The sequence below is a fragment of the Polypterus senegalus genome, chromosome 10, assembly GCF_016835505.1.
Source record: "Polypterus senegalus isolate Bchr_013 chromosome 10, ASM1683550v1, whole genome shotgun sequence".
NCBI classification, from domain to species: Eukaryota; Metazoa; Chordata; class Cladistia; order Polypteriformes; family Polypteridae; genus Polypterus; species Polypterus senegalus.
The window spans coordinates 637,398-661,930 of NC_053163.1; the positions used below are offsets into that span (position 1 = coordinate 637,398).

At 45.3% G+C, this 24,533-nt stretch overlaps 1 protein-coding gene across 4 annotated transcripts; it reads left to right on the forward strand.

Annotated features, from left to right (window-relative positions):
- The first annotated feature begins 3,228 nt into the window (after nt 1-3,228).
- Nucleotides 3,229-23,972, forward strand: LOC120536427. Of its 4 annotated transcripts, none has more exons than XM_039764766.1 (9): nt 3,229-3,810; nt 9,996-10,334; nt 10,532-10,810; nt 12,579-12,671; nt 15,141-15,515; nt 15,632-15,934; nt 16,021-16,380; nt 19,611-19,961; nt 23,221-23,972. In XM_039764766.1, exons 1-9 carry the CDS (start codon nt 3,765-3,767, stop codon nt 23,586-23,588), a joined length of 2,514 nt encoding a protein of 837 aa, XP_039620700.1. In that variant the 5' UTR covers nt 3,229-3,764; the 3' UTR covers nt 23,589-23,972. The 4 variants fall into 4 exon arrangements, with proteins under 4 accessions (XP_039620700.1, XP_039620703.1, XP_039620704.1 ...); XM_039764768.1 differs by lacking the exon at nt 3,229-3,810 and adding an exon at nt 4,299-4,475; XM_039764769.1 differs by lacking the exon at nt 12,579-12,671.
- The last annotated feature ends 561 nt before the right edge of the window (nt 23,973-24,533 follow it).

A 24,533-nucleotide genomic window follows, 5' to 3' on the forward strand; every position in this document is an offset into this window, starting at 1 on the left:
GAGAGGAAGGACTGAGAGGAGGTGGTGAGAGAGGACATGCAGGTGACACGGGTGACAGAGCGAGATGACGAGGACAGGAAGACATGGAAGAAGGTGATCTGCTGTGGTGACCACTAACGGGAGCAGCTGAAAGACGACGAAGATGAAGATGAAGATGAAGAAGACGTCTGTTTCTATTGTGTTGTTGATTTTACTGTCGTTTCCCATTTGCTGTTACTCTCAAAGTCCCATGGAGATTACCTGATTATTTCGTCTTGTTCTTTGGATTGACTTACTCACGATTTCCTGCACTTCTCCTGCTACTTGACACATTTGCCGGTGTCGGTGTTCTGAGTACGCATGTTGGTTGCTGTTCTGCTTTTCATACGTAGCGCGGCCGCACAGGCGTATGTGTGTCCTGTTTGGTGATCGTTACATCTCAGCAGCAAATCTGGTCGCTCAGATTCCTGGTTTGTAGACAATGGGTTCGAGTCAGGAGACTGGTGTGCACAGAGGGGTTTATGGGGTTTGTAGTTTGTAGTTGTAGGTCCTGACACATAAAACTGGAAGAGCAGGACGTGGCAGGACGTTTGACTTCTCCACTGACTTCATCATCACTAACACCTCAAACCCTTTTTGAAGTGCTTGTCGCTTGGCCATCAGGTACAGGGACGACGTGGGTCCGTTTTCTCCCAACCATTTGATTCTGGGGTCCGTCAGGGGTCTGTTCTGCTCCTACTCTGTTCAATGCTTGTATGGACTGGGTGTTGGGCAGCTCGTGGGGTCCAGCGGCTGTGGGGCATCTGTTGGTGAAGAAAGATTCACAGATCTTGACTTTACTGACGATGTTGTGATCTTCACAGAGTCAATGGAGGATCTGATCAGGGCGCTCGAGAGACTGAGTGAGGAGTCTGAGTGTGAAGAGAGGATAGAAATAATTGTGACAAATGGGAAGACCCTCGTCACTTTCTACAGAGGCATCACAGAGAGTGTACTGACCACCTGCATCTGTCTGGTATCGGGGCTGTGGTGCCTCAGATTTACCTGCAGCAAGTGGTGTAAGCTGCTGGCAAACACTGTAAAAAAGCAGGACCACCGACATTATCAAAGACCACACAAAGGGCCCTTCTAATCTGTGACAAGCGATCTCAAAGTATCGGGTGAGAATCATCGCACAAGCCATTAGACTCCTCAATAATGATCACTCAGTGTGATGTGTACAATATGGACTTCTCTTATTCACTGTTAAGTTTAAATTTATTTATCGGGTGCTTGTATCTAAGTATGTAGGTGCGTTTGGGATTCTCTGCTGTTTACTCGTGTTATTCCAGCCGTTATTCTGTTTATTTCTTCTTTTCTGTTCTCACACAATCTGCTGGGTGATGCGGCCTTGTTCTGCTGAGCACTGCTGTGTGATATCAAATGACAAATAAACTCAACCTTCACCTTAACCCTAATCCTAACCCTGATACTGTTATTGTTCTGTATCGTAATTCCTACAGAATATAAAAACAGACAAATGGCATAAAGGTAAATTTTAAAAACAGCATCAGAGTGCACGCTTGTTACTCCATTGTCCAAGAGAGTCGGTTGATGTACCTTCATGTTTAAGGAATATTAGCACAAAACAACAACTCAGGGAATGTTAAATCAAAAGTGAAAGTCGGTGCTCGTGATCCAGATATAACCGAAGATACGTCACAGTCCACTCTGAGTTAAGGGGTCTTAAATGAGGGGCTTTCAAAAAGTTTGCAATTCATTTAGTAAAAAATAAACTACAAGGACCTTTAAGTGAGGTAGAAGTCCCTGTGAGGAATTTTTGTACTAAAATCTTTCAGGTTTGTCCGTTCCCTCATCCAGCACCAATCAGCAACCCCAGAATGGCAAAGTAAAAACAGAATTACTGTATACAAAGTCTTACAAATTTATTTTACATCAATTGCTGTGGTCTTATCTTTTCTGGGTTGCAACATCTAACAATGATGGCAATGGGAAATGAACATACACATGTCCTACTATCTGTTATATAGTGCCTTTCATGTCTATCTATCTATCTATCTATCTATCTATCTATCTATCTATCTATCTATCTATCTATCTATCTATCTATCTATCTATCTATCTATCTATCTATCTATTATATAGTGCCTTTCATGTCCACCTATCTATCTATCTCTCTCTCTCTCTCTTGTCAAGCATACATACCAGAGGGTCAACTTCCAGGTTTGCCTAAAGTAAGTAGTACCACCCCGGGATGACAGGGGGCACTGCACTGCCACTAACAGCCTTGTCTCCTTGAGGGCACTGGAGCAAGGGAAGCCCCGCCCCTTCCAGTCCACTCAGCGTACAGGGAGGGCACTCCTGGAAGGTGGCTTTTCATTCCAATGCTGGTGTTGCTTCTGTGCTGACCTAAGCCAGAATGCTCTTTAGAAGCTTCAGAGAGGACAACTGCTGTATATTCATTAAGAAGGCACATTAGGCACGCCATTTTTGTTTCATTTCTTGTTTTTTTGCTCCAATTAAGTGGGGGTTTTGCCCAGTTGGCACTCCAAGCATTTGCTTTGTCCTGCAACTTAATTTGCCGTGGCTACCCTGCATCTATCATTCCAACAGATGGAGCAACACAAACATTTGTAGCAGGGACAAAAGCCCTGCTTTCATGAATCCTGTACCAAATTGCAAATAACAAAGACATAATCACTGCTTATGTAATTTCAACAGATGGCACATCACAAGCTACAAATATTTGTAATACAATGCCTTTTAATACAACATCCATTACAACATATCTTTCAATAGATTTTTTTTATTTATTTTTTATTACTTAGTTTTTTGCATTCCCCTTGGGCTCAGAGTGCAGGGTGTAGATGATGCACTGTAAACATTAACATTGGCTTCCACATTGATTGTTTAGATTTCAGCCTGTCTTAAGAAGCGGTTTAAGGTGGGACGGATCAACGAGTTTTTTCGTACCCTCTGGTAATTCTAGTCTTAAATGGATAGCACGGCTAGAAGATTTTTTTTTTTGTTCTTTATTTCACCTCATACAATTTCTTGTATTAGGAATTTGTTTGTTTTCGCATACCCTTTGGGGTCAGAGCGCAGGGTCAGCCATTGTACAGCGCGCCCCTGGAGCAATTACAGGTCAAGGGTCTTGCTCAAGGGCCCAGTAGAGTAGGATCTCTTTTGGCAGTGATGAGGATTCGACCTGGAAAACTTCAGGATACCAGCACAGATCCTTAGCCTCAGAGCCACCACTCCACCCATGATGTATAAAACGATAAAATGTCCGTCTGGTGTCCAGGTGTAATGTTGTTTGGCTTCCACCAGAGGGCAGGCATGTCTGACAAACAGAGGCAAGTGTTAAAAGGAGATTTAATTTATCAGCATTGCAGGAGCAGACTCGCCACCCCATGACCTTCACATAGGCCAACGGGTTTAATCAGTAAAACAAGTAAATGCATTTGCTTCACGTTCCTGGTCAGTAGCCCCCCTTTAATACGTATATACTTCCTTTTGCCTGGCTGTGATCCACATATGTAACTTATCAGTAATTGAGCCTTCCCATTGTATGTCACCTTCAGCCATCACAGACCAAGTAGGCTCTCGATCGCTAACCTGATTTTTTGTCTTTGTGTTTCAAGCTAAACTGGTTTACCTTGTGACAGCGGCAGGTGTGTCCTCGCCGGTGCTTCTGATCGTTATCTTCTGATGCAGAATAAAATACAAACATGACATAAGAAACGCACTTCTTGTCTGGATAAGCCGACAGCGAGGCGGTCGACATGAGGCGTCTGCTGCCAGTCCTGCTGCTGCTGCTGCTCACCACAGGTAGGCTCAAGCTCAGCTCCGTCTGGGGCCGTGGGGGGCGATCAGCTGGAGTCAGGGGGCTGCTCAGTGTGGGCCGACAGCAAAATGAGCACCAGGCTGATTAAGAACGACATCACGTGAAATATTTTACTAGCATATCACCTGCACCCGCCATCACAGATTGTGTTCTTCATAATTGATCTCCGTGTTTTATCTTCTGTTAAATAAAAGGATATAAAGAAGGCACACACATATTTCAACGTCCATTCACATTTTGTGTGTCCCCACGTCTTCCTAACCAGGGCCACAGGGCAGATGGAGCCAAACCCAGCAGTCATCAGTCAGGAACAACACCTGGGCAGGATGGCAGCCCATCGCAGGGTGAACTTACACACAAACACACACATCAGAAGCCAACTTAGCATGCGTTTGGACTGTGGGGACCCAAGCAGACATGGCGAGAACATACAAGCTTCATGTTGGGGACACTGGGGACACAAAGCCCACTCTGCTTACTGTGGGCCAGCACTCACCTTTTATGTTTTTCCTCCTTAGTCTGTCATTTCAGTGCTCACCTTTACGATCTCCTCGGACTCGGGACAGGGTGCAGTCATCAGTGGCTTTGTCACAATCCAGTGACGTGGAGAATTTGTTCAGAGTATGAGGGGACAATCAGGCCATGAAGTGTATGTGTGTCAGATAAGAAACTGCTTAATATGAATATTTACAATCGACTTGCATGGCAGAGCCGTCTAAATGTCTCTTTCACGTGTTACTGTATATTATTGGATTTAATTTCACTTTTGCTCTTCACAGAAAAAGACTCTTTAATGTCAAAGTGAAATGAGGTCTCTGCAGAGCAGTCTAAATGAATTACAAATAGGCAGTGAAACACAGAATAGCTGCTGTCATAAATATTCACTCCCTTTAATATGGCACATCTCTGGTGCCCCCCATTCTTTGTAGAAGATCCCACCAATAGCTCAATGGAGGTCACCTGTCTGGGCTATCACTTGGTTGAGTCAGTATGGTAGCCTGCCTGATGAACTGCACTTAATGAAGCAACTCCATGACGAGCACAAATCAAGGGATGGAGACAAGAACATCTCCGAGTCACTGAATATCCGGTCATGAAGAAACATAAAGACTACGGCAGAGCTGCAATTATACTTGAGCACAAAACTGAAGAAGATGAGGGAGACCCCTGAGAGGTTTGAAGGAGTCAGAGATGGGAGGGACTGTGCAGACAACAAGTGTACCCGGGTGCTTCTCCAGTCACAGCTTTATGGGAGAGGGACACAGGGAAGAGACGCACAGGACATATTGGCAGAAGACACACGGGAGACGTCTATAGACAGATGGGACAGACAGGAATGGCGTCACAGCAACAACGTGAAAGTCCTGGAGTGGACGAGTCAGAGTCCAGTGGAGAATTGGTGGCTGGACTTGACAATGGCTGCTCGCTCGTGATCACCGTGACGCCTGACTGAGCAAAGAAGAAGGAGGGAAAAATGGCAGAGCTGACAGAGAAAGCCCTGAGCACACAGACTGAAGGCTGTCATGGGTGCCAACTTGCTCTCTTTGCTAAGATTTGTTTTCACTTTGATATCAAAGAGTCTTTAGTGTTGATCAATTAGAATCCATTAATGCTGATTAACATGGAAATGTGAAATGTGTTTGCTGAGTGTGAACTCCATTCATCTGCACGTCGCTGCCTTCACGTGTGTTTGTTAGTAGGTTGAGATCTCCATTGCTTTGCGTTTGCGCTCCGTCAGTTTGTGAATGAAGTACGCTGCTTGTGTTCGGATATGATTGGTCTGCTTAGACATACAGGGAGTTTATTTTGTTTATTTCTTTATTTGTCATATATATTATATTACAATAAATGTGTATGACGAGATAAACAAGTCACTCAGGATAGTTCCAATAAAGCTAAAAATAATTAAAAATGTACAAGTTAAAAATAGACTAGCAATATAAAATAAAATGTGTACAAACGTTTTAAAAGAAGTTATAGAGCAATATGAGTTGAATGAGCAGCAAGCACACATGACAGGTATTGCACAGATGATATTATATAAAGTACAGATGCTACTCCATAAGTGCAGATGTATCTTCCAGTCCGTATCCCGAGTGTGTGCAGCTACAGTTTGTGTGTGAGTCGTGTAATGTAGGTGTGATGTGAGTGTATGTGAGCGTTCAGGTGTCGCTGTTGAGGAGTCGAATGGCCTGGTGGTATAAACTCTTCTAAAGTCTCGTAGTCCGAGCAGCCAGACTCCCGTATCGTCTGCCAGACGGTAACAAGGAGAACAGCTGGCGTGCTGGATGGCTGTGGTCCTTTATGATGCTGCTTGTCTTCAATGGCAGGGAGACTCTTACCCGTGATGTGCTCTGCTGCCTTCACCGCTCTCTGTACTGATTTCTGGCTGCTGGCAGAGCGGCTCTCATACCAGATGATAATGCAGCCCGTCAGCAGACTCTCGACCACACTCCTGTAAAAGTTTCAGGGTGATGTTGGCATTCATGCCAAACTTCCTCAGCCTCCTCAGGAATTAGAGCCGCTGGTGAGCTTTCCTGACCACAGTGTCTATGTGAAGGGTCCACGAGAGATCCTTGGTGATGTTTACTCCGAGGAACTTGAAGCTGTTAACCCTTTCAACTTCTACACCGTTGATGTAGATGGCCTGGCGTTCTCCGCTTTGCTGTTCCTGATAGTCCACGATCATCTCCTTGGTTTTGCTGACATTAAGAGACAAGTTGTTATCCAGGCACCAACTACTCAGTGCCAGCATCTCCTCTCTGTAGGCCATCTCATCGTTGTCAGTGATAAGGCCTATGATGGTTGTGTCGTCCGCTTACTTGATGATGGTGTTTTGTAACACAGTCGTGGGTGAACAAGGAATACACAAGTGGGCTAAGCACACAGCCCTGTGGCGCTCCTGTGTTTAAAATGAGTGATGAGGATGTGTGTTTGCCAACTCTCACCACTTCAGGCCTGTTTGTGAGGAAAGAGAAAATCCATCTGCAGACGGTCATCCCCAACCCAAGGTCGTCGAGCTTCAAGACGTTCAAGATGTTTTGAGGGGATGATGATGTTGAATGCCGAGCTGAAATCTATGAACAGCATTCTTACGTTTGTATTTCCTCTTTCCAGGTGGGTGAGGGCAGCGTTTATTGTTAGCACAATGGCATCCTCTGTAAGCAAATTGGAAAGGATCCAGCGTGTCGGGGAGGGAGAAGCAGATGTGACCTTTGACCAGTCGCTTGAAGCACTTCATAAAGACCGACATCAGTGCAAACCGGGCGATAGTCATTCAGACAGGAGACCACCGGTTTCTTTTGGACAGGAATGATGGTGGATGCCTTGAAGGAAGTGGGGACCACCGACTGCCTCAGGGAGAGATTGAAAATGTTGGTGAACACACCTGCTAGGTGGTCAGCACACGCCCTGAGGGCACGGCCTGGTAATCCCCTCTGGTCCTGGAGCTTTGTGAGGATTGACCTTTTTGAAGGACCTTCTCACATCAGACGTTTCAAGGATCAGAGTGACAGACTCACTGCCCCCTTGAGGATACAGCACCTGTTCTTTGTTGGCTGCATCAGAACGAGCATGGAAGGTGTTGAGCTCGTCTGCCAGAGATGCAGTGGGCTGGACACTGACTGTGTTTTTCTTTTTATAGTCAGTGATGCAGCTCAGTCCGTTCCACAGGCGCTTGGTGTCACAGCTGTGGTAGCCTGACTCCACTTTGTCCCTGTAGTCCTGTTTGGCCTTCATGGACCTCCGGAGTTCGTATCTGGCTGCTTTGTATGCATCAGAGTCCCCTGAGGTCCGCACCTTGAGCTTAGGTGAAGTCGTGAAAGGTGACTTTTCAGCAAATATGGAACCCTTTCTTCTGAAATCGTGCACTGGATGCAAGCGGTGATTTCAGTGACAACATTGTCCATGCACTTGCTGATATATCCTGTGACAGAGTCTGTGAATTAATTGATGTTGCCATCAGCTGCATCCTCAGACATCTGCCAGTCAGTTGTTAAAAGGCAGTCCTGTAAGAGCCCCTCAGCCTCACCGTCCCATTTGTAGATGTCCCTGTAAACCGGTTTTTCCTGTTCAAGTCTTTGTTTGTATGCGGGCAGCTGCACTATAGAACAATGGTCTTCTTTTCCAAAAGCTGGTCGAGGGAGGGGTTTGTAGGAGTCCTTGAATGAGGTGCAACAATCATCCAGTGTCTGATCACCTCTTGTGGGGAGAGATGTGCTGATAGTTCCTTCATGTGTGCTCTGTTAAAGTCTCCCAACACAATAAATGCTGCTTCTGAGTTAGCGTTCTGTAGTCCACTGATGACATCATACAGTTCATCCATAGCCGAAGCTTTATCAGCTTGTGGGGGGATGTAAACAACTGAAAGGAGAACTGAACTGAACTCCTCAGGAGGTAAAAGGTCTAACTTTAATGGTCAGCAGCTCGAGAGCCGGTGAGCAGTGCGTTTAAAGACACACACATCCGTAGCCCACGAAGAGTTAACCATAAAGCACACACTCGACTTGCCCGAGTCCTTCATTCTGTCTCCACCATCAGCTGTGAGCCCACGTTTACCTGGTGAACCTGGTGTGACTGCGCAGTCGGGTACGCTGGGCTCCAACCACGTCGCAGCAGTTCGTGATGTCTTTTTGGTGCTTTGTCTCTGAGCGCAGCTCGTCTAATTTGTTGTCCAGAGACTGAACGTTAGCGAGCAGGATGCTGGGCAGAGGAGGCTTGTTGTTTCTCTGTCAGGTACGGCACAGAACTCTGGCGCGTGTCCCCCTCTTTGTTTCCCTTCGGCGTCGCGCGAGTAAACAAAAGACTCGAGGCAGTACAGTGTCCGCAATATCAAAAACTGCTGTAAATTTCATAATTCCAAGAGTGCTTGCCGGTCATACTGAAACTGTGATAAAGTTGTACGCACAAAGAGAGTGAGCAGTAAGAAAATAAATAATAACCCTTTGCTGAGATGACTCGGAGCTCTCGTCGGTGCAACCATCTTACAGCGCTACCATGTCTTCAAGTCAAGTTTTTATGTATGCGCCATACTGGTTTCATGTGGCAGTGAACAATGTTGCTGTTATGCAGGCACAATTAGGCAGGCACTGGTTTAATGTGTACACTGTACACCATTATCACATACTGGTCTTATGTGCACACCTTCTTCTTCTTCTTCTTCCACCAACGTCTGGGGAGATGTTGTTCTTTCAGCTGGCCTGGCCAGAAGTCAACTGCCCCGTCTCTGTCCCTTCATCCCTTTAACCAGTCCTGGCACCCTGTGACCAGATGTGGTGTCCCATCTGCGGTAGACATCATGGGATGTGCCTTCTGTGGGTCGAATGTCCGCCACTTTCCTGGGCACAGCCCTGTTTCCTCTGAGTCCTGGTCTTCCCCTGACAAAGAGCAGATGAAGCTTTGAGGTGCCTGGAGTTCTTTGTTGTTCCCAAACAGCTTCTACTGTTGCTGCCATCATGGGCCAAACAGGAGGGAGCGGTGACACCTGCGGAAGTAACCCGGGAGGAAGACAGGAAAAGTTCAATCAATCGGTCTTTATTCAGTTACAGATGAGCACCTGGATTCATGCTTTGCAAAGCAGAAGAGCCAAGTTTTCCGGTTTCATTCGGCTTTAATATTCATTTTCCTCCCTCCACCTTCTAAGTATTTCGTTAATTCGGCCAAATGTTTCTCTGGTGTACGTGTCAAGAGGGCCCCAAAGAAGGAACGGTCATTTCTCCTGTGTCTAATGGCCGCCCTCCTACAGGAAGTTTCCCAAGTTCAGCTTACTTCACCTCATCTCATGACAGACGCCTGCCTGTATGAATAACCTGCCTCTATAATACAGCAGCTTTAATTCCTTAGTAGCTTTCAAGCAGTTCAATTTTCTTTCACACACCATCTCAATTTCTCATTTATTCCTCAATCCAATGGGTACGTGGCTGCTCATGCAGAAGGTACTATACATTAATCAGTGCTGTGAAAAAGTAAGAGCCCCCCTCAAGCTGTCCTATGTATGTGCTAGGTCTTTTTTTCATCCCACTCTATACCAGGGCACCAGGCAGTCAGTCCTTTGTGATTTCACCATTTTCGTGAAAGGTGACTTTTCAGCAAATATGGAACCCTTTCTTCTGAATTCATACACTGGATGCTATACTTTGGTCTTCATTTTAATGGATTTTTATCTTTTTAGGTTCACTTGGGAAAGTGACAGTCTTCCTATCAGAACACACAGTGGTTGGTGTCCAGTATTCAGATGCATTACTCCCTTGCAGCTTCAATGTCACTCCAGGTCCCATCGATCCCCAGCAGTTGACCGTCATCTGGTCCCATTATGGCTTCCCCGTGGCAAGCTATGAAAAGGGAAGGAACATCGGGAGAGTAGAAACTGACCTGTTGAGTAATGAGGTCCTTCTTGGAAACGCGTCACTGCTCCTCTCCAAGATAATGAAGCGGGATGAGGGGCACTACGAGTGTGAAGTGGAGTATGCAGGAGAGAGGGACACCCTTAACCTCATCCTCTCCATCTTAGGTTACTGTCTACTTATGCAGATGATTTTTTCTAAGTATCCTGACTGAAATTAAAGTGCTTCTCTTCATCTCCTACCTTCCTCCTCAAGTCCTTACGTTTTCTTATTTCTGATGCTAACCTCCTATTGCGGTTTAAAGCTTCTCCATAAGTCCTAACTATCAAGTCTGATGATGAACTACGTCTTTATTTCTTTTCAGTTCCTCCTGAAGTCTTCTTGGCTCCAGTGTCAGCCCATCTTCTCACTGAAAACTTGGTGACATGCAATGCCAAGAGCTTCTATCCCAAAACCATCACATTTATTTGGAGAAGAAGAGGGGTGATTGTTGAGCCCCAAACTGTAACGGAGCCAACTCTCAATCCTGATGGCACGTTTGACTCCAAGAGCATTTACAGGTTTGCTCCTGGGTTTCGGGAGAAGCTCATCTGTGAGGTGAAACATGAGGCCCTAGAGAAGCCGCTGACCAGATCTATCATCTGTGAGTAGGAGAGCCTTACTGTGAATGTCTGTTGTGCAAGTGTGGGACTTTGGAATTATTATTACCTGCCTCGTGTCTCTCTCGATGTTTCTCATTGTGGCCATCGATCATTTAGGAGACACTTTACAATCTTCAGACCAAGGTTCTGTCTCTTTTCTGATTCTCTCTGGACTGTGACTTTACTGTGTCGCTCATGTCTTCACTTTCATACAATTAGTCAAATAATAAGATAATGTGGAGCATCAAGTTGTTTAGAACGCTTGGCCTAAAGTCCACAATGGACCTCAATTACAGTGAAAAGGAAGCCACAAGGGCAGGTACAGAGGGAGAATCTCAGAAATGGACACCATAAACTTGAACGAACAGTAATACAATACATTACAATTTATATTGGTGTAGCCCAAACTCACACAAGGAGTACCACAATGGCCTTTAACAGGCCCTGCCTTTTGACAGCCCCCAGCTTTGACTCTCTAAGAAGACAAGAAAAAAATCCAGAAAAAAAAAGCTAGTAGGAAAAAAAACATGGAAGAAACCTCAGGAAAGGCAATTCAAAGAGAGACCCCTTTTCAGGTAGGGTGGGCGTGTAGTGGATGTCAAAAAGAAGGGGGTTAATACAATACACTGAACAAAACACAAGCAATCGTCAATACGATATGAAAGTGCAATAGAAATCTTACAAGTGCAGAGCAGATGTCAACAGTAGATGATATCCCATAACAGGATTTGGATTTCTTTGGAGTCCTGGAGACCTCGGCCATCAACCTGCCTCCCCCTATTGGCCATTCCACAGCTAAAACAGCCAATCGGATGAAAGGACCCCTCTACCCCATGATTCCTGTGATCCTCCATCATGGGTGACTTTACCTTAGGCAGGCAAAACAACTTGGCAGGTGGGCACCAACTGGCACATTTGAGTACCGAGAAGAGAAACAGAATAGGTGAGGGTGAGTAACAAATCCTAACTATCATGTTACTTCTGTTTTAGTGCTAATGACTGACAACAGAGATGATGTCTGCTAAGTTAATCAGCAGCTCTAGTCAGGGTGTGCTAAACTGAAGTGGTGAGGATTTAAAAGCTGAGACCGAAGGGGCATCTCTTATAGTAACAGGCAGACCACTCCACAGTTTAGGGGGGTCCTGTAACTAAAAACTCGACCTCCCACTTTTACTACTCCTTGGAATCCTAAGCAGACCGGCATCTTGAAGGTAAAGGAAAGTAAGAAGGTAAGCAGGAGTGATGAGAAGACTCGACTCTGAAGATTTTATAGGGTAGGCAGTGGAAATGGGAGGAATAAAATGGTACAGCTTTGTAGTTGAGAATTGGCTTCTTGAAGACATTCTTCCAACTCACATCTCCGGAAAGAGTCATTACAGTTACGATGGAGATGGATGGAGGTCAGTTAAATATTGATTGGATGGGCTGAAACATCTGTACTTTCTATTTCATAAGTGCAACATCTTCCTCTTGTGTCTTTATTTGGCTTTCCCTGCATGTCCCATTAGATGTCCTTCCTCAAGATTTAGTGGCAGGGACCTTCAAATCATCTGTCCTCACAGTAAATCCAGCTTGAGTCCTTGTCATTCCCTTTCCTGTTGTTTTCCCCTTGTTGTTGGAATTCTGATAGATGTTGTCAGTTGAACCTCACTGCCCTCTTCTTTGCTCTTTGAACCTTGTGCTGCAGGCCATTTAGAATAAGGCCTTATCATCTAATGGCCTAGCTGATCTGGAACTGACCTGTCTTGTGTTATGTCCTTCATTATCTAGACTCAGGGTTCACCATTGCAGAGATCACTGGGATTGTGCTTGCTGTACTCCTCTTACTTCTCCTTGTCCTCGGTGTATACTGGAGGTTCTCAGGTGAGTCTAATGTTGACTAAATCAAATCTCAGGACAGTTTCCGCTTCTGCACCAAGTGTGAAGACATCTGGTCCTCCGTGAGCTCACTGGTGTCCTGTCTTGCACTCATTTTTAGAGCACCAACTAAACTATGCGAACTTAAGCAAAATTTTAAAAAGATAATGAAATATAAATAGTTAGAAGTACCTAAAGGTCAAAGTAACAGAACGTGCTAACAAACTCCATGGATTGCGTTAAAAACTTTTACAGTTATGAAGATCTTTTGTAAAAAGAACAGGAAGCCAGGGCAGTGTAGCCGGCTATTGGGTGCTGAGGCCCGTACAACTGCTGCAGGCCAACTGTCTGACATTCTTATATTTAACTCGTGTTATTTGATGCATTTTGAGAAAACAAAGCTAAAAACAGAACTGTTGTAATCTGACATTGGCACAGAGGCTGGGAGCAGATCATAGAAATGAGGTTTGGAGTGAAGCTAAGGGGGGTGAAAGTGGAGTGCCATGTCTGGGTTCCATCCACAGCTGGTGAATTAAAATGACTCTGACAAGATCCAATGTGTGTGGCCTGACGAAAACGCTTAGCTAATAAAAAGTTAGAGAAAAGATCAGGGATATCAAAAGAAGACGCAAAGAAGTAAAAAGGAGGGAACAGAAGCTCAAGACAAGAAGGATGAAAGCAAAAAGTGCAACGAGAGCAGATTGGGGGGATTCCACATGAGGGTGAGTTTCAGTCAGTGGTCTTCAGGTAGGGCTTTGAGTCGGCCTTCACTTAGCTCTCACTACAGATGCATCCATCCATCCATTATCCAACCCGCTATATCCTAACTACAGGGTCACGGGGGTCTGCTGGAGCCAATCCCAGCCAACACAGGGCGCAAGGCAGGAAACAAACCCCAGACTACAGATGCATGGCAGTTTTATTGTATTTTAGTTAACTATGTGAAGGGAGTTCCCAGAAGACCTAAATTCTCATCTCACCCTGGGACTTTCCCTTATGAAGGTTTTCTTTAAGTTCAAGTTTATTGTCATGTGCACAGTAAATAAACGTGTTTCCCTGTACAATGAAATTCTTTCTTTGCTGTCCACACCAAATGACAAAACCAACGTATAACGATTAACATAAATAATAAGTAACAGAGGCAGCATAAAGTATAAAAACAGAATAGAAGTATAAAGTGTAACGTGCAGGTCGGTGTGTGATGGACAAGTCCAATACAGTTGTGTAAGGTCGATAGAATGAGGTGGCCTACGGTTATAAACTCCAGTCAGTTGTTTAGGAGTTGAATGGCCTTGGGAAAGAAAGAGAAACTTCATTAGCCTGGAAGTCCTGCCTCTCATACTCTGTACCTCCTGTCTGAGGGTAGAGGTGTGGACAGTTCATGTTGGGGGGTCCCTGAGGATCGAGGCAGTTCTCCTGCAGACCCTGTAGTTGTAGATGCTCTGCAGAGAGGGCAGTGAGGTCCTGGTGATCTTCTCTGAAGGCGTTTGTGGTCCTTAGCAGTAGTGTTGCCGCACGATATGGTGATGCAGCTGGTCAAGATGCTCTCAACAATGCAGCTGTAGAAGTTGCAGAGGATCTTAGTCGACATACCAAACCTCCTCATCCTCCTCAGAATCTACAGCCACTTTTGAGCCCTCTTGACCAGCTCTGTGGTGTTAAGTGTCCAAGTGAGGTCCTCACTGTTGTAGACGCCCAGAGGTCTCCTCTCCTGCCTCACGTCCACTATCATCTCCTTCATCTTGTCTGTGTTGAGGGTGAGGTTTTTGTCTTCACAACATGACTCCAGACTGTCCACCTCCCTTCTGTAGGCCGCCTCATCCCCACCAGTGACGCGTCCAATCACTGCGGTGTCGTCTGTGAACTTTACAGCGATGTTCTCTTTGTGGGAAGCGACACTGTCATGGGTGAACAGGGTGTGTGTAGAGGATGGGGCTGAGGACGCATCCCTGTGGGGTGCCTGTGTTTGTGATACTGGTGGCTGAAATCCTATTACCAGTCCTGACAGACTGGGGCCTGCCAGTCAGAAAGTCTTACTTGTTGCATAATGGTGAAATTCATTATGGTGAGCATGTAGCCTTAGACAACAGTCTTATTAATAGATAAGAGAGGAGGATGTAAGAGGGGAGTAGAAGGGATGCCCCCAGATCAGCAGAAGTGTGAGATGACTACTTGGGATCAATCTCTGTGAAGTATGGACATTACAGATGGGGCATTTAGTCCGAGTGCAGAGCAGACTTACTGGGAAAAGTAAGTAGTTTGAAGAAAGTGCCAGTTAAAAAACTCCCTAAGAGAACTTATCTTGAACAATGAAAGTAATAAAAAGGCCAACATGAACTTAAAGAGAAATCCCGAGAGATGATACAAGGGTGGAAGAGTTTTAAAGACTAAGCCTGTAAGTCACAGCTGAAGCTCAACACAGGGAGCGTCACCCCTGCTATCGACCGGCCTCATCTCTCCTTTTCTGTCTTTCAGTATCCCTGTCACCCCTTGACCTTAGCAAGCTGATCCAAGATGAAACTGCATTGGTCAAGTACAAGCTCAAAGGCTGGAGACTTGGACACATCACTCTCAAGTGGTTTATCAATGACAAGGTCATCCTGCTGGACACAGTGGGCCTAGATGAGACGTATGGTGGAGCTGGGGTGTGTGTACCTCTTCATAGTCCCACTGGTTATATCATGAAGAGGCATATGTGTCATGAAGGACTCCTTGTATCAGAGAGCCTGCTCACCTTGCAGTTTATGTTGAACCGAGAGGAGCACCAAGGTGCTGTGATCAGGTGTCGGGCCAGACATGGGCTCACCAGGAGGAGTGTGGAGTGTATGGTCACTCTAAAGGAGGTTTGCGGTAAGTGAACCCTTGTGTTGTGGGTCACCTGTTCTATTAAGTCTCTTCTAATGTCTCTTAATGTTCTCCATATATTGATTTCTCTGCCCCGCATTAGTTTTTTTTCTGATTTCCAGTTCGCCCGCGACTTTCAGATATCCAGAACATCTTTCAGGAAAAAAGTGAAAATGTGGTGAAACTTCAAATCAGGGCTGAGGGTTTCTACCCACGAGACATCAGCTTCACATGGTTACTGGGCGCAGACCCTGTGAGCTCAGAATCAAGAGACAATAAAGAAAATCCCAATGGAACCTTCAGCACTGAGAGTGTCTGCTCTGTCCCACTGCCTCAGGTTCAGAACCCCAACTTCAAGGTCACTGTGGTGATTGAGCACATCTCCATGGGAAAGGTGGAGAAAATGGCCACCAGCAGTACCCCAGGTTAGCCAATCAGACTCTCCTTGCACAGCCGCTGACATTCAGACTTTGTTACACCTTTTAACAAGCCCCTTCTGTCTTTGTTTCAGGTATCGATGGACGCCCCATCCTCTCCGACATTGAGATGGTCAGTTTTTCAAAGGTGGGGGAGCCCTGCACGCTAAGCTGCACCATCTCCAGGTTCTTCCCTAGTGGTCTCCAAGTGACCTGGCGCAGGTTTAGAGTGGAGAGCGAACTTGAGCCTGTAACTGCAGGGTCAGCTGAGTGGCCAGCCACTGTGATCACCTCTAAACCAGTGATGAGGACTAACAGCTTTGCGGTGACCTCTGAGGTCCAGTTCACTGCAGCAAGTCTTAATGAAGTCGAGGAGATGACATACGTCTGTGAGGTACAACATATGACTCTTAAGGAGCCTTTGACAAGGAGGTCTGGGAGACTGAAGTTAACAGGTAAGACGCTGTGAGCTATCGTGAGTGGGTGGGTAAAGGACTGGCATAGAGGGCAGGGGTGTATGTGTGCCAGGCATTTGAAATACAAGGCCTCAGCAGAACAAAGATGAGTCATCTACATGTTAGACTTTCACAGGCTGGACACCAAATGGTCATTTTCTGTATTCTCTCTATTTGAACTCCCTGTCTATGGAAATCCAGGCACGTTTGCAGAAGAACAGCAAGTCCAAGAGCAAACTGCAGCTCTGCTCCTTTCTGTTACGTTTTAGTCAGACGTTTATCTCTGGCCTGTTTGGTTGACTGTGTGTGTGCGTGTGTGTCGTGTTTGTCTCGTGTGTTTATGTGATTTCTCTTAATATTGTTCTGTGTTGTTATTATTTATTATTTATTATATAAGATGTTGTTCTCTTACATCCCTACTGTTCTGTGGGTGGTAACCCAAGGGGGCGGAGCCACCCTGATGTCATAGTTGGATCCTCCCACTGGCTATTTAAATCTCCCAATCCCGAGGAGAGGATCCAGCAGCAGTTCATTGAGTGTGGTTAGCAGCTTGCTTGTCATTTTATTGGAATTCTTGGTTTATTCATTCTTGTTTCTGTCTTTGGATTCTGCTCTTTGGATTGTACCTTAGGACAATTTAAGGAGTTATTTTGTGAATTTTTTGTTAATAAAACTCTTCTTTTATAAAGAATCTCATTTTGGATTATTTTACCAGCTAGAATTTTTGGGTTTTTCTTCCTAGTAAGTCATTTTTATATACTGTAGGAGATTCAAGTGTATTTTGAACCCCTTTGAAGCCAAAACCTCTTATAGGCCTGTCTAGGCCAACACCGGCCAATGGAGTTGGAGCTCAGGCTGCCTTGGAGAGCTGCCTTATCTGGGAATGCTGCTGAGGATTCTGGCCTGCTTTGTGGCTCCGTTTCTGAGGCTTCACACCCATTTTGTCATGTCTGGGACTCCATGTTGTGATAATTCCTATTGTTTTTGCCGCACTTTAATGTAATGCCTGCTTGTCAATGTCATGTTATAATATTATAAAACTGATCTTCAGCTCGATTGCTTCTGTTCCAATTGTCTCCTTGAAAGGCTCAAGAATTCTGATGTAATTACTGAGCGTATGCCTTGACTTGCAGTTTCGTTCCTAAACTGGACACATTTATGTCTTGTCAGCCATGCCCTTTGGTTCACTAGGTGCCCCTGTGTTGTTTCACTGGCATTAGATCTGATAACACATTGGCACGCATTATCAAGCTGCAGTTCTTCTTCAAATAATGCTAAACAGAACATACTTTCACATTTCGACATTTCATCTTATCTGTTTTCTGTTGTTATCACAATGGTGTCTGCAGTTTTCATTGCTTGTTAATTGAGCTATCACTTGCTCTTTCACACACTATACAGATTTTTGTAAACTGAAATAATTTTAAAATATCACACCAGTGCTTCTGTGTTTAGTGTTACCTTTCCTACCCCGGGCATTCTCTGTGTGGAGTTTGAATGTTCTTCCTGTTTTTATTTTGTTTTTTCTTGCTGGTTCTCGTGTGGTTCTCGTGTATCTTGACAGCTCAGTTCAGTTCCATTAATTATCATTAAACCTGTGAAGCACTTGTCACTTGTTACTGTGTCACGACAATCCATTATTAGGCATAATTTAACAGGAGATACAAATTACTTAACAGAACAATGGAAGGAAAATAACAATTCTCATATCTATGCAACTGCATCAATATCAATCAATCAATCAATCAACATTTATTTATATAGCACATATTCATACAAAAAAAATGTAGCTGAAAGTGCTTTAAAAAATGAATATAAAAATAGAAGACACAATAAAAAATAAACATAAGTCAACATTAATTAACATAGAATAAGAGTAAGGTCCGATGGCCAGGGTGGACAGAAAAAACAATAAAATCTGTAGGGGTTCCAGACCACGAGACCACCCAGTCCCCTCTGGGCAATCTACCTAACATAAATCAAACAGTCCTCTTTGTATTTAGGGTTTTCATGGAAGGACCTGATGATGATGGTCTGATAATATCAGATATAATATAAAGTACAGCACCCACTTGCAGAACACGAAACAGCAAGATGGCTGAGCAGACTTGTTAGCGAAGGCTCAGTCACGGCTCAGACTGATGAGTATATCACGTCACAGGTTGATGCCCAGGGTCAGCTCAGCTCACATTAGTCTGATTGGCACCTCTTTGATTGACGCTACATCTGTTTGAGTGTGAGGGTGGTCTCTGCCAGTTTGGGGTTCTTTCAGTGCTGCTGGGGTAGTTTCTGACCTTCATGCCCATGATTTGGGCTATCAAATGGATGGATGTATTAAAAAATGAATATTACAGTGGAATGTGGAAACAGATCCCCTGGAGGCGCGATGTGCTCACCGCTCAGTGCCTTTAATTTATCTCCTGGCACATAAAGATCATTTCATTGAAAGGATGTAGTGAAGGTCTTATTTAGCCACTTCTTGACTGCGTGTCCCCTTTCCGCTTTGCCTGTGTCATCTCAGGATTTGACTGTTACTATCAGGCTCACGTCACTCACTCACTCACTGTGACACAGAGTGGCCTCCCAGCTTGAGGGGGTCATTGAGGATGGATTGGGTCAAGTGGTCCTCATGTGGAGCCCAGCTGACGTCTGGATCTTTCTATGTAAGACTCTCCCAATGTCTGACCGAGTTTCATAGTTTATTTAACTTCCATTCCCATAATACAATGCGTAATCCATTTATACATACGTAGATATTCAGGCCAGAGAGAAGTCAAGGGACATCACAGCCAGGTGTGGGAATGCTGACTACCAGATGTGCCATCAGACAGACGCTGACGCTGACGCTCGTGACTTCATGCTGGATCCTCGTCGTTATAAACACTCACATTTTTACATATTCGTAGAATTCTTGTCAGACTGGGACAACTGCCATAAGGGCTGTCTGACAATTAACACCTCCACCTGTTCTCATCATGTACTGTATGACAGACTGTGGCTTTTCACCATATTGGTCAAGCAGACATCAGCACTTTTTAAAATAACCTGCCAGCGTGTTCTTCACACGTTTTCTGTCCACCTCTCTAGCAGCACCTTCCAGTTTTCCAAATGAGGACAACTTGATTTGTGTCCAGTTCAGTTTTTGACCTGGACGACGCCATATCAGTATGGATGTGTTTGTCTCAGGTCTGTTTAGGGTGGCTAATATTTTCTGGGATTTTCCTTTCCAGCTGAAAAAACGCTTCCCAAAATGTCAGATGTGCAAATCCAGTTTACAGAGTGCGGTGAGCCTTGCACCCTCAGCTGTGTCATCTCAGACTTCTACCCCAAAGACATCAATGTGACCTGGCAGAGGAGACACAAGGATATCCACGAGGCACTTCCTGCAGTGTCAGAGGATTGGAGCCCTGCTGTGACCAACTATGGGCCCATCATGAGGAAGAACAAGTTTGAGCTGTTGTCCAGGGCAGAATTCACCCCTCAGTCCCTGAGTGACCTGGAGAACATGGACTTCATCTGCAGAGTGGAGCATGAGACCCTGAATATGGAGGCCATTGAGAAATTTTGCTCAGGGGTACCAGGTAGGCTCTTCTCTCAGAACATTCTTCTCTACTGCTAGTTTTAGGGCACATTATGGTTGACAGTGGAGATGAGGGAATGGTGTCAATATGGGTGGGCTTGAAGCTGAGGCTATCAGTGATGACGGGGAGGAGTTATGAGTCGTCTTACAAAGAAGGTTGTTGTTGGGCTTAGAGGCAGGTTTATGAGTGAGGCTCACTGAGTGGGTCAGAAAGAGGAGCCACCAGATGGACGCTCAATCCAAGATCAAGGGTTCAGCCCAAAATTATGAATGAGGAGACCCTGGAGAAAAGGACTGGGGCAGCAGAGGCGAGTAGACAGACCAAGAACTTCAGCAGGTGAACCTCAGTGGTGTGGAGGTGTTACTGTACATCTCAGACCTAACCCTAGGACTACCATTCATACTAAAGCAGTGGGATTTGCAATCAGCTTAACTAAAGTCGTTCTTTTCCCATTGAATTATCTTACATGACGACTAACGTTGACCACCTCATATCGATTGCATCAGAACTGTTTGAATATTCAGGAGTAGAAACATCAGCTCAAAATACGCCTGGTTCACGTGCATGACGCTTAAACTCTTCGTCACCAAACGACAAATCGCAGAGAATTGTATCCATATGACGTCTAATCCACTCAGCAGACCCCCGGGACTGTAAAGCTGTAGCACACGTGGTGCTGGGCTGTGAGGTCTCATTTTAAAATGTGAATCTCACCTTTCAGAGGAGCTTTGTTTTACTTTTCCACTCAGCCGTTCATGTGTGGCTCCTCTAAGCAGACTGACTGGAGTCTCTTCATTCCAAAAGGATGGGGAGCGGCAGGCGAGAAGTTTACTCACAACGACGCTGCTGCTTCTGCTGCTCAGGGACAGGTCTTATTAGGACGAGGATGAAGGGGCCGGAGGATTAGGATGTCATCTGGCTGGGAGCTTCGTTACGGGTTGGCAGCTCATTTGATGTCACGATTTGGCCCAGTTTGTTCTTGTTTTCTGTTCCTTTCTTTGTCGATTCCTGGAGGCTTCATGTAATACACGCCTGTTCCTTTTTAATGATTTCACTACAAGTCAGGGTCATTTTTTATACAATTTATTTCAAAGTGCCTCATGTCCCTTTTGTTGCTTTGACTTTGTGTGACTAGAAGACGCACTGCACACTTGCTAAGGACTTCCACCCAAAGGGCACTCGTGGATTTTTAGCTTCATAGCCCAAATGCTTCATTTGGTTCCATGTCCAAGATTCTGGATCCAACAATCAAACAACTGCATTTTTGATTCACAGCAACTCTCTTTTCAGCTTTTTCAGTGGTCTCATGTCCAGATTTTGGTGACATCCCACCATTTGATTCTTGTGTTATTTCTAGTCTAGACTTTGGTGGCAGGGGTGGCATGGTGGCACAGGGGCAGCACTGCTACCTTGCAGTAAGGAGACCAGGGTTCATGTCCCGGGTTTCCCCTGCGTGGAGTTTGCATGTTCTCCCTGTGTCTGTGTAATCAGAAAATAAGTTTAATATGTCACTGTGCTCTGTACAAATATATTTTATAAATCAACTTTTCTTTCTACTAACATGCACAGTGGACACAGAGTTAGCACAGGGGCTCATCAGTTACAACTGCTAGGCATGCATTAGAAGACAAGACAGGGACAACTGCGAAATGGACATTGTGCTCTATTTTTGTGTATCAAAGTCAGCATGAAACTCTGTCCTCTTTGCCTTGGTTGGATTGGCATGATTTACCTAAGTGGGGGCCTGCACATGAAGAAAGAGTATAAAGCATTGGCACATTGCCTGGAACACTTATGAAGCTGACGGACAGATGGGAGATAACATCATCTGATCCGGAAAATCCTTCCACTGCAATGGTGAAAATGGCAGACTCTACACATCGGGCCCCCATTCCTGAACTGAGTTCTTGTCATTGGCTTCCTTCGCCTGTTATGCCGTGTAAGCCATCACCTATTTGATTTATTACCACCATATCACTAAGGGAGGGGTATCGCCTTTTAATATCACATCTGTATAGATTGGGGTTATGTAACACGCAGCAATTACAGAAGAACTCATTCCAACAAGGGAGCTAGCGCCTCCTGCTGGATAAAGTCTGTGTGTCCAAGAACAGGCAGGGTGGGTGAGCTGGTGGTCTTACATTGGCCCTGGTGTGGTTAGCGAGTGTGTGTGCGTGTGTGCGTGTGTGTGTGTGTGTGTCTGTGTGTGTGTGTGACTGTGTGTGTGTGCGTGTGTGTGTGTGTGTGTGTGTGTCTGTGTGTGTCTGTGTGTGTTTGCCCAGCAGTGGACTGGCGCCCTGTCCAGGGTTTGTTTGTGCCTCGCTAGTTGGGATTGACTCCAGCAGACCCCCACGATCCTCTTCAGGACTAAGCAGGTTAGAAACTGACTGACTGGCTTTGGTGGCCACGTGGCTTCTGGTTATTGTAGAGTTTCAAATCTGGAAGATATATTGTCAAATCCTGACAAGTATTCATTTGTTTTTCTCCTTTATAAGGATTCAACCCTCTGACTTCATTGTGTGCACTCATAGTTTTGAGGCTCATGGCTCTTGCAGTCTCGGCTCTGATCCCAGCTCAGGTGTCGTGATGACACGTCTTCTGTAGCAGACGTATGGCTGTCCAGCTTTAGGCTACGTCCTCGTCTCACACTTTGGTGCAATGCCACATACAAACGCGTATCTCCCAGACCTGCGACTGGTGACTTCCTTCTGGCCAGCAGGCATTTCAGGGGCATCTTTGCCTATGCGACAGATCAGCAGATCACCCTGGATAACGTGAATGGCATGGAAGCCACATTTCTTTAGTCAAAAGCCACTGACAGTCCAGAGCTGCCATTTCAGAGAATCAGCCAGGGCTTCAGTGAAGACGAATATTACTTTCATGGTGAGGAGAGCATTACGGCACACAAACTGGCAGCAGGAGTCCACCATAATGGCTCGAGGCATTCGCAGTTTAGCAGGAGGACCTGAGGGCAGCTTCAAGGCAGTTGCAGTGTGTTCACATTTGGGACACACACTCTGGTGGTCAATGCGTTGAAAGGCTCCATTTAACCCTGTGGTGGCCTTTCACTCTCCAGTCAAGTTTAACTACTCTGGACTGTCCCTGTCCCTCAGTGGCAATCAGGTCGTTGTGATAACGTGAAGGATCTGAATATGACTTTGATAAAAATGGTGGACAGCATATCAACAAAATGTCTGATATCATCATCCAATTGACATGGTGACCTCTGACATTTAACTGGTTGACATTTGTCTTACAGAAATCACCCGAGTCCCTCAAGTGTCGGATATTGTGATCCACTTCAAAGAGTTTGGGGAGCTCTGCGTCTTAAGCTGTGTCATCTCTGACTTCTTCCCCAAAGAAATCAACATTACCTGGGAGAGGAGGACCAAGAAACAAATACAGTACAAAAACCCCAAGACTGGACAATGGAAGCCTACTGAGATCCAAAAGTTCCTCTACGCCAGGAAGAGCACCTTTGACCTGTTGGCACAGGTCCTGTTCACCCCACTGGTTGCATCTCATCTAAAGGACATGGACTTCATTTGCCGAGTGCAGCACCAGACCCTGGCAGAGCCAATTGAAAGGCACACCGGTGAGATTTCAGTGCCCTCACAGAAAGAATGACTGGTCCAAACCAAATGGTGACATGTCGGGGACATTTAAATTCACTCCAGAGGTCCAACAGGCTCCTGAGGTAAATAAAAGAAAGACAATTTTAAAAATGTTTGCCTGGTGTGTCTGAGGGCCGTGCAGGTACTGTGGTCCTCAATGGACTGAGTTGAGAAGGTGAGTTCTGGAACTTTCTCAATTCATTTAGTGGTTGTAGAGGCCAAAGGCTTCCTAACCAGGACTGAGGAAAAGGCCGAAGAGAGGACCTGACAGGACTTTAGTGCATCACAGGGACCACCACTCTCACTCACTGACACACACACACACACAAATACTGTGCCATTTACAAGTGCCAATTAGCATAACCTGAATAAATAAATATATCATTGTAACAAATTCCTTGCTTACTTGACATGTCTTTCATTTTCATGAAATAACAAACATTAGGGAATAACAGAAGTGAAAAGCAACTTCAGGTCAGTCAGGTCGATGTGGCACTCTTGATGATAAATTACAGGGTGACCAGATTTTCAAAGTCCCCAGTGGGGACACTTGTGCAGCATGTATGCCAACGCCAAAACGCCCATCATCATATATCAAATAGCCTTATCACATCATCATCATCATCAGTGAGGGGTACGTACAAAATAAAAAGAATCCTTTCACAAATGAACGCATCAGACTCCACACAGTGCCTGAGGCGGAGATGGCGGTACCCTCTGCTTTTGTCTGCTCCTCCTGTTGCTGTTTCCATGTAACTCAAGTGCTTATTTAGGGAGGGATCTGCCTTGGAATTTCGTGCACGCTGTTGTACGTACTGTAAATCGTGACAATGCTTGTCTTGGTGAAGCAATGTTTGGGGCACTGAAAATCTTTATTAGGTGGGCAGCCTGTTAAAAGCGGCACATTTTGCTCTTCTTGAGTTACTTATCGGGATGCAAAGACTGGAATCAGGAATGT

What these genes read in the sequence shown, in the direction of transcription:
- LOC120536427 (XM_039764766.1), top strand. Translation starts at nt 3,765, where the DNA reads ATGAGGCGTCTGCTGCCAGTCCTGCTGCTGCTGCTGCTCACCACAG. An exon ending in GCTGACCAGATCTATCATCT is followed by an intron (nt 10,811 to 12,578) that starts GTGAGTAGGAGA and finishes TTCATTATCTAG; the next exon opens with ACTCAGGGTTCACCATTGCA. An exon ending in TGGGAGACTGAAGTTAACAG is followed by an intron (nt 16,381 to 19,610) that starts GTAAGACGCTGT and finishes TTTCCTTTCCAG; the next exon opens with CTGAAAAAACGCTTCCCAAA.